Below are 10,414 nucleotides of genomic sequence, written 5' to 3' on the forward strand. Positions count from 1 at the left end.
TTTTTNGGGGGGGGNGGGGGGTTGCCTTGTTTTGTAGTAAGTATTTGTGTTCATTAGTATATATTGAGTATATGAAACTCAGTCCCTACCTTCAGGTCATCTGTTGTCTAACTGGTATCTGTTGGTTACAATGTTGTTATTTAAATTATTTAAAAATTAGATGGGCAGTGGTGGCACATACCTTTAATCCTGACATTCAGGAGACAGAGTCAGGAGAATCTCAAATTCCAGGACAGCCTGGTCTACAGAATGAGTTCTAGAACAGCCAGGGCTACATAGAAAAACCCTGTCTTAACCCCAACCCCCTCCAAAAAAAAAAAAAAAAAAGGATTGAAAAATCAGTTCATTATGGCCCTGAAAGATAGCTGATTTCATACCTGCCATCTGTAAATATATAAAGCAAATATGACAAAAGAGATTGTAAAGTTGTAGAGATATGTTTAAGGATTTTGCTTCGAGGCAGAGTGTCATGTATCCAGGCTGGCCTTCAAGTAGTTGAGTGCTGGGATAATAGGTAGGCTTTGTGTATGACAGGCAAGCACTCTACTAATTGGGCTACATTTCTTCTCATGATTAAGAATTTCAAAGTGGGGAGATTTATCCTGAATCCAAGTGATGGCAGAATCTGTTACCCAGGTTCCAATGAGAGGAATAGGAAGAGAGGTGTTAGGATTGTCCATGTGATGATAGGGGCCTAGGGAGAGCGTAGCAGGCTAGCATGCAAATGTAGTTATGGAAGCAGACATTGGAGAAGAAAGGAGATGGTAGGCCTTAGACTCTGAAGATGGAGAAAGGAGGCTCCAAACCAGGAATGCAGGTGCTTTTAGAAACTGGAAAATGTGAACAGCCTCTCTCAAACTCTAGAACCACAGCCCTGATGACAGCTTGATTGTAGACCAGTAAGATTTCTTTTGGTAGTAAGGACTGAAACCAGAGCATTGTGCTTGGTGATTATGTTGTGCCACAGAGCCATCTTCCTCATCCCCTAATACAAACACACACCCACTCACACATTCAATACAGATACAATTTTTAAAAAAATCTATAGTTAGTTTAATTTCTGGATTCTAATTTAATGGTTATAGAAGGCAAAGTATACTTTTTGGGATATTTATTAGGAAATATAACATCTTTAAAATTATTTTTATATTTTGTATGTATTGTGTGTATGTACAGCTGTGCACTGCATGCATGTCTGGTGTCCATGGAAGCCAAGAGGGGGCTTTAGACCTTCTGAAAGTGAAGTTACTGATGGTTGTGAGCCACCATATGGGTAGATTTTATCCTGACTGATTTAATGGCTCTGGCTTGTTTTATGTTTGTTTAATTTTGCACAGAATGTGAAGAAAACCAGGCGTACACCCTTGTGAAACAGAGTGGCTATAGAAAGATAAGAGGTGGGGTGGAGAGAGTAAAGATCTACATGCAAGTCCAGATTCTTTCTCAGGGTTGCTGTGTGCCCCTCCCCTCCTCCTCTGGGGGGGGGGGGAATGCAGCGGTGGGGTGTGTGTGTGTGTGTGTGTGTGTGTGTGTGTGTGTGTGTGTAGCTCTGGCTGACCTGTAACTGACAGATCTACCTACCTATGCCTCCAAGCCTGGCTTTCGGTACTTCTCTAGACACATAACACCTTTTTTTCTTCATTTGCCTTTCATTCATTACCACTGAATTTAAACTTTCTAAAAGTAATTTTAAAAGTGATGGTGTCACATGCCTGTAATCTCAGCACACGGGAAGCAGAGGCTGGCAGGTCTCTGAGTTAGGCCACCCTGGTCTACAGAGTAAGTTCCAGGACAGCCAGAGCTACACAGTAAAACTGTGTCTTGGGGGGGGGGGGAGGGGCTTGCTTGCTTTATTTATTTTGTTTATTTATTTATTTTTAGATTGAGTCTTGCTATGTAGAATAGATTGACCTGGAACTTTCTATGTGGACAAAAATGACTTCAAACTCTTAGTCCTTCTGCCTCTACCTCTGCCTCTGCATCAAATACAGGTTCATGGCATAGCTCTAAATGCAATGCATACACCTATGTATTGTGGAGTGGGCTCTTTCTTTACATATGTGGGTCCTAGGGGTTTAAATGTATAGGTCATGAGGCTTGGTAGCAAACATCTTTACTGAGACAACTCACTGGCCTTCTAAAAGCAATTAAAGAATTTAATTTGCATTTGTTGCTTGATGACCTGAGCCCTCAGGACCCACATGGTGTAAAGAGAGAATAGGCTCATGAAAGTTGTCGTCAGACCTTCATATCTGTACACCATGGCATGTATGCACAACTCCCTTACCAGTAGATACCACAAGTTTTTAAAAAGTACCTTTTGCCCATTTTTCTATGTACATATGCATGTGCATTTGTATCTTTTTAAAAAAATCATATATTTGTGTGTGTGCATATTTGTGTGTGCTCGCGTGTGTATGTGAGATGTGAGTGTAAGCATGCATATGCCATGTTAACGAGAGCCCATACGAGAGCCCATACAAGACAGAGACAGTTTGGTGGAGTTGGTTCTCTCTTGCCTTACATGGGTTTTCAGGATTGAACTCGAGTCATCAGGCTTACACGGCAAGCACTTTACCTGCTGAGAGTCTTTCCCAGCCTGTGTGTTTCTCTCCTATTCATTCATTCATTCATTCATTCATTTATTTTTGTGGCACTAATTAGAGAGTCTAGGGCTTCATGCATGCTTGTAAGTATGTGTTCTACTGTTGAGCCATACCCCAGCTTGAATGCATCTTTTTTATTTTCAGTGTTATATTTACTGGTGTTGTGTTTGTGTGGATGGTGTGTGTGTGAGGGCAGGTGTGTGCTTGCTGGAATTGGTTCTCTCTTTCCACCATGGGTTCTGAGAATTGATGGATCTTAGGTTGTCAGGCTTCTCCCCATAATCTGGGGGGGGGGATAGCATTTGTATTTCTTGTTATATGAATATGTTTTATGAGTATGTTTTTAGTACTGATGGTTCTTATTTTAGTGCAAAAGTTAATTTGTGGGCTGGAGAGATGGCTAAGTGGTTAAGAGCACTGACTGCTCTTCCAGAGGTTTTGAATTCAATTCCCTTTACCACATGGTGGCTCACAACCATCTGTAATGGACTCTGATCTCCTCTTTTGGTGTATTTGAGGACAGCTACAGTGTTCTCCTATACATAAAATAAATAAATAATTAAAAAAATAGTTAATTTGTATTTTGAGATCCCCCTCCGCCGTGATAATGGGGGCCAGTTTCAGGGTCTGGTACATACTAGCATAATTTGGCCTCTTTTATAAAATTAGTGTAATTTACTTTGTTCATGTCCTATCTATACTAATGACTTTAAGAGTTTCATTTTAGAGTTTAAACTTTTTGCTCAGAAAATGTTAGGCTTTTTTTTTTTTTTTTTTTTTTGTGAGAATGAAGTTATTTAGTGTGTTCAAATTAGAAGGTTGCTTTGTAAGTTGAAGCTATTCTAATGGTGGGAATCTTTATGCTTAATACCGTAGATGGCACCTATGAGAAGGATATAGGACCATGGCAGCAGATGATGACAATGGTGATGGAACGGGTTTGTTTGATGTCTGTCCTGGTAAGAACTCTCAGTTCTGAATTTACTTACTTTTTGTTTCGTTCTAAGCTTTGGTGCTGGAAGTTTAGAACCAGGATCTTTCAAATGCAGGCACATACGCTGTCACAGTGATAGCCCTAACCTCACTTGATCACAATTATAAAATCATTTACTTATTCTTAGGAAAAATGATCCTCCACTCTTCTTTTCTGTGTTAAGTACGTGAGTAACTTAACACAGCAAAATTCTTAGAACACAGGGAGTACTTAGTGAAGGGGAACCTTTTTCTTGTTTTTTGTTTTCTTTACAGTGCTGAAAATTAAACACAGGGCTATATATACTTGGCTACACAGCACATTGCTCCATAGCTATATCTGTGCCCTTGTTGTGTAGTTTGGAGACCTCACTATGCTGTGAGACTGGGCTGGAACTCCTAGGCGCAAGTGATCATTTTGCCTCAGGCAACTAAGTAGCTGGGCCTGTAGACACAAATCACTGTGCCTGGCTAACTTTATTCTCATTCTCTCATTCTCTCTCTCTCTCTCTCTCTCTCTCTCTCTCTCTCTCTCTCTCTCCCCCCTCCCTTTCTCTCCTTTGTTTTGCCTGCATATAAATATATGCATCATGTGCATGCCTGGTGACCAAAGAGGCCAGAGGGTGTTGTTGAATCCTCTGGAACTGCCACTGAGCCATCTCTTTAGCCCCTGGCTGACCTTTATTGTTGTGTGCTTTTAAGTCTCTAAATGTAAGTAATCAAGGTAGCAATTTTGCTGACATGATAGGTCATAATATCTGTTGTCATATTCCAAATAGATATTTGTAACTTTTGAAGTAAAACTTTTTGTTTTGGTGTTTTTGAGGCAGAATTTCTCTCTGTAGCCCTGACGATCCTGGATTTCACTCTGTAGACAAGGTTGGCCTCAAAGGAACTCAAGAGATTTGCTTGTCTCTGTCTCCCAAGTGTTGGGATTTAAGGCAAGTGCCACCACTGCCTTACTTGGAAGTAAATATTTTTAATGAGTTTATGCTTATTTATTATTGCTTAACTGGATTTAATTATTCCTGGATGAAGTGGAACATGCCTATAGTTTGAGCACTTGGGAGGCAGGAGAACTGAGTTCTAAGGCCAACTTGGGATATGTGGGAGACTTTGGCATAGAGAAGAGAAGCAACAAGGGCAGAGGAAGGAGGGAATGGTGGCAGTGGGGTGAACAATGACACAAGACATGGTAATAAAATAAACTCATAAAATGCTAGGGAAATACTGCCAAATGAGTTACATCTCCAACCCTAAATAGAGACCTCTTACACGTCGAATATAGTGATATGTAGGTTTGTAACTTCTGTGCTGTATTTACATCTTACACACACACACACACACACACACACACACAAACTTCTCCCATGTCTATAACCCACTCCTTCCCAAATTCATTACCTTTTCTTTAATTATGGCCACACACCCATATCCTGCTGAGTCTGTTTAGTAGCTTATATGTGTATGTTTAAGGGCTGACTGCTTGGGATTGGACAACCTTTCAGGGGCCTTCTCTTGTTCTCAGCAGTCATTGATTTTGTAGGAGTTGGGTCTTATGAGATTTCCCCATCCATGTTGGCATGTCAGAATGTCATTCTTCTGGTCTTGTTTAGGCACAGCCATATTTCTGTGATTTGTACAGGTATAGCTTCCCTGTAATATATAGGAAGCAGTCTTACAGCAGTTGTCCTAGTTTTCTGGCTCTTAGCAGTCTTTCCACCCCCCTCTTCTATAGTGTTCCCTTGAACCTTAAGTGTAAAGGTTGCATTGTAGTTGTATCACTGGGGTTAAGTAAGTCTTAATCCGTTCTTCATTCTTATTGAAAATGTGTTTTTAAAATTTAATGTTGGAAGACATGGAAGGGCTCCTGTCCCTTCAGCATCATCAACACTGTGAGTAGAATAGTTGTTATTTGGTTTTGCTAATGGAGTTTCAACTTGTCACATTGCTGTTATTATACTGTAGATTTTTCCTTTTAAAAAGCTAGGCAGTGGTGGTGCACACCTTTAATCCCAGCACTCAGGAGGCAGAGGCAAGGAGATTCTTGAGTCTGAGGCAAGCTTGCTCTGCAGAGCAAGTTCTAAGATAGCCAGGGCTACACAGAGAAACCTTGTCTCAAAACAAAACAAAACAAATCAACAGAAAAATTCATAGTATACTATAAAGAATACCTTCGTTTTTTTTTTTTTTTATTTAAAAAATGTGTAAATTTTTAAATAAAGCTTTTTTTAGTTGTGGGTGTGTGCATGTCTGTCTGTCTGTCTGTCTGTTGGCCTGCCTGCCTGCCTGTCTGTGTATGAGTGTCTTCATATGTCTGTGCTCCGTGGGCATGCTTGGTGCCCTTGAGGCCAGAGGAGGGGGTTAGGTCCCATGGACCTGGAATTATGGATGGTTATGAGCCTTACATGGGTCCTGGTAACTGAACCTTAGCCCTCTATAAGAACTTAACTGCTGAGCTCTCTCTAATCTCTCACAAATGTTTATCATACTAACTACTAATTTTAAAGGGCAAAAATGACATTATTATTCTCACTGGGTATAGCTAGCTGCATTTTTTTTGGGAATTGAGCTCTGGGCCTTGTACATACTGGCAAGTGTTCTACCACTCACCTACACCCTAACCTGTATATTTAAATATTGGAAGACTGCCATACATTCTATTTTGAGTGTGCTTTTGAATTCCATTTTAATCTTTATTTATATGTGTGCTCTTGGATTATATTGTTTTGCATTATTGTTGGGTGTTCAAGGAATTGTAATCTTTTAGGTATTGTGACATTTGTCCTATGACTTGGCCATTGTTAAGAGTGTCATGATGACAATCCAAATGTGTCTATACAGAATTAACTCAGCAATAAGATGCTTTAACTTTTACTTTGACTTTAAATAGTCTCATCATAAAGAAATTAAAAGCATTTAGGAGAATAACTTTAATCATTGCTAGTCTTTTAATACTACCATGGTATCATTTTCCCTTTATCCTTTCTTTTTTTTTTTTTTTTTTTTTTTTTTTTTTTTTGTTTTTTTGTTTGTTTTTGTTTGGTTTGGTTTGGTTTGGTTTTTCGAGACAGGGTTTCTCTGTAGCCCTGGCTGTCCTGGAACTCACTCTGTAGACCAGGCTGGCCTCGAACTCAGAAATCCACCTGCTTCTGCTTCTCGAGTGCTGGGATTAATATCCTTTCTTTTTTATTTTTAGGCTCCAGTTATATCTTGTGGGAGTTTTTGACCTTATTCTGTAAAAGTCTTTAAATAAATTTTATTAAGCTTTATTCACTTTCTTTTATTTGTGTTCTGTCTGCATGTAATGCACATGTGCCTGCATGTCCGTTATGTGTGTGCTTGATGTCTGCAGAGATCAGAAGAGGGCTTCTGATCCCCTGGAACTGGAAATAAAGATGATTGTCAACCACTATGTAGGTGCTGGAAACAAACCAGATCATCTCATCTGTAAGATGTGAAGTGTTCTTCCCTACTGAGGCATCACCAGTCCCTTATAAGACTTCTAAAGACTTTCCCCTCTTTCCCTCTATTTTTAGTTAAAAAAAATTTGAGTAATTTATACTAATCAGTGTACTTCACAGTCAAGCATATCGAGATGATGATGATGATGATATTATAATTATTATATGTAGCTTTCTGTTTTATAGTTTTCAGTTGGTTATTTTTGTTTGTTTGGTTGGTTGGTTGGTTTTTGTTTTTCAAGTTAGGGTTTCTTGTGTAGCCCTGGTTGTCCTGGAACTCACTTTGTAGACTAGGCTGGCTTCGAACTCTCATAGATTGACTTGTTTTGTTTTTTTAAGATGAGATCTTACTTTGTAGGCCTGTCTGGCTGGAACTTGCTGTGTATACCAGGCTAGCCTTCAAGTGCTAGGATTAAAAGTATACACCACCATGCTTAGCCATTTGGTTCTTTTGTTGTTGTTTTGAGACAGGGTCTTAACTATGTAGCTTTGATTGTCCTAAAACTTAACTGTGGAGACCAACTGCTCCTGAGTGTTGGGATTAAAGGTGTGTGCCACCAGGCCTGACCCCAGTTGGTCTTTTAATTGTTTCTATTTCTCTGGTAAGGTTTACTAAATTTGGATTGCATTAGTTACAGACTAACTGATAACTATGTGGAGACTCAGGATTCTGTTCCATTCTGTATTTATTTTAACGTATTTGACTTGGCTGAATTTGCATTTACACTTTTCCCTGTAGTTGGAGGAAATCTCTGTCTAGGTATTTTAGCTTTTGGTGTCTTCTTGGAGTTTGTTCTCTTTGGGGATTATACAGCTGTCCAAGGCACAATTTGGGAGTCCTGTCCTTGGCTTTCTGAATTTGCTCTCTCACCTGTAGTTGCTATTTCCTTAGAGCCTTTCCTCTGGTTTTCAAGCCTATAGGACTAGAAAGGTTGTCTAACCTGTTGACGTTTCGACATGATGATGCCACCTACAGATGTGTCAGGCTGCATTCTTAGCTATCCCAGTATGCGTGTGACCTGTGGGCCTTACTTACGTTTAACATTCTTGGAGGGATGTCCTTCTGCTGTAGAGCTCTAGTACAGACCTCTTTCAACAAACAGCAGTGATAAAGGGGAGAAAGAACTTAGATCTATCTATCTATCTATCTACTTTTCTTTCTTTCTTTCTTTCTTTCTTTCTTTCTTTCTTTCTTTCTTCCTTCCTTCCTTCCTTCCTTCCTTCCTTCCTTCCTTCCGTCCGTCCGTTCGTTCGTTCGTTCGTTCGTTCTCTTATGTATATGAGTATTTTGTCCATATATATGTCTGTATACCATGTACATGCCTGGTGTCTGTAGGCTACAAGACAGTATCAAAAATAGATTTATAGATGGTTGTAAGCCTCCATGTATGTGCTGGAAATCCAACCTGGATTCTTTGAAAGAACATCTACTTCCTTGGGTAGCTTTACTATTTAATTTAGCATGTATAGTGTTATATGAAGATGGGAAGTAGCTTATTATTGTTGTAGTTAGAACCTCATTACACGGTTTTTAAAGATTTGTACATGTCTGTGCATGTGCTCCTGAGTGCAGGTGCCCATGAAGTCCTGAAGGTGTTGCATACTCTGGAACTAGAGTTATCTGCAGCTGTGACCCGTCTGATGTGGGTGCTGGGAACTGAATTTGGATTCTTTGGAAAAGTACAAGTGCTTTTAACTGCTAAGCTCCCTTTAGCCCCAGCGCTAGTAAGATTTTTAATCTACAAGAGAGTTTTTAAAAAATTAATTAGGTATAAATGAATGTGTCCATGAAGGTATGTGTATGGTATGTGTGCTGGTACCCACAGAAGTCAGAAAAGGCGTCTGATTCCCTGGAGCTAGAGTGTTTGTAAGCTTCCGAACATTGATGATGGGAACCAAACTCAGGTCTTTTGCAAGCGCTCTTAAGAACCGTCTCTCTCAACTCCACATATTTTTTTAAAATGATTTTTTAAGTCTGAATTTGAATTAGTCAATTTATAAATCTCCACATCAAACATTTTCTGTTGATAAGCACATATAAACCTCGACTTTTCCTTTTTTCTTTTTGGCTTTCAAGACAGGGTTTCTCTGTGTAGCCCTGGCTGTCCTGGAACTCACTCTGTAGGCCAGGCTGGCCTCGAACTCAGAAATTCGCCTGCCTCTGCCTCCCAAGTGCTGGGATTAAAGGCGTGCATCACCACTGCCTGGCCCTTGACTTTTTCTTTTCCTCTTTTTCTTCTTCTTGTTTGTTTGTTGTGTGTTTGTTTTTCCAGGCAGGTTTCTTTGTGTGACCTTGGCTGTCCTGGAAGTAGCTCTTTAGACCAGGCTGGCCTCCGCCTCCCCAGTACTGGGATTAAAGGTGTGTGCCACCACCACCGCTACCATCCCAGACCCTTGTCTCATGCGCTAAAGCAGAAATAATATATTCCTTTCCTCATCCTTCCAAGTAGGAATTGAAACAAACAAACAAACAAACAAAACCCTCAGCCCATAAGACAGTTTTAACTAGTCTTTGCTATTTTTGCAGCCTCTCCACTTAAAAATAATGATGAAGGCTCATTGGACATATATGCTGGGCTGGACAGTGCTGTTTCTGGTATGTAACTTTCATAAAACAGTCTCATTTTGTTTGGTTGATTTACTGTGTTTGTTTTATTGTTAATGGCACTTGGTAACTTCACAGCTTTCAAATAATGTCTTTGAAATGGTTCCACTGAGATAATTACTTTTTGACCCAAAGCTTGATCAGAACATATTAACACAGGCATTATTAATATTAATTATTAACATTATTAATCTGTGACTCTAGTTTAATTAGGTTTTGTGCAAAAATATTTCATACCATTGAAATGGCAACTGGCGCTGTAGGATATGCGTCTCTGGCTATGGTTTCTCAGAGAGTACTGTTACTGTGTCTTCAGATGCATCCGTAAGAATGGTGAAGGAGTGTCTCAGCACCTGTCCACAGTCAGATCTGTCAGTGCTTTGTAACGGGGATAATTATCACACCGGATTCATTGGAATAGCCACTTTCTTGCCATCATCTGTTATAGAAGACTATCAGTGAACTATAACATTTTATTTTTTTCATGATTTATATTAAGTTGTGTGTTACATAATGTGTCAAGACTTACGGGCCACAAATTTCTTTTAACTGTATCTGAACATTAAGGTTCAGAGTTACACTATAAAGCTTATCCAAATGCACCATATACGGTATAGGCTGTAGGAAATGCTATGAGGAGACATGTAATACCCTTTGAAGTAGATGCAACATCAAGAATTGTAGCACAGCCGGGCGTGGTGGTGCACGCCTTTAATCCCAGCACTCGGGAGGCAGAGGCAGGCGGATTTCTGAGTTCGAGGCCAGCC

The 10,414-nt window shown here is 39.8% G+C and overlaps 1 protein-coding gene across 2 annotated transcripts in view; it reads left to right on the top strand.

The window, feature by feature from the left end:
- The window catches only part of Casp8ap2 (caspase 8 associated protein 2), a 39,002-nt gene that overhangs the window by 4,895 nt on the left and 23,693 nt on the right, over positions 1-10,414 (top strand). For both annotated transcript variants that reach the window (XM_021161510.2, XM_021161511.1), the window contains exons 2-3: positions 3,483-3,565; positions 9,570-9,638. In XM_021161510.2, coding sequence (XP_021017169.1) covers positions 3,511-3,565; positions 9,570-9,638 — 124 coding nt within the window. In that variant the 5' untranslated portion in view covers positions 3,483-3,510. The remainder of the gene's footprint in view (positions 1-3,482; positions 3,566-9,569; positions 9,639-10,414) is intronic.

The sequence above is a fragment of the Mus caroli genome, chromosome 4, assembly GCF_900094665.2.
Source record: "Mus caroli chromosome 4, CAROLI_EIJ_v1.1, whole genome shotgun sequence".
Classification (NCBI taxonomy): domain Eukaryota; kingdom Metazoa; phylum Chordata; class Mammalia; order Rodentia; family Muridae; genus Mus; species Mus caroli.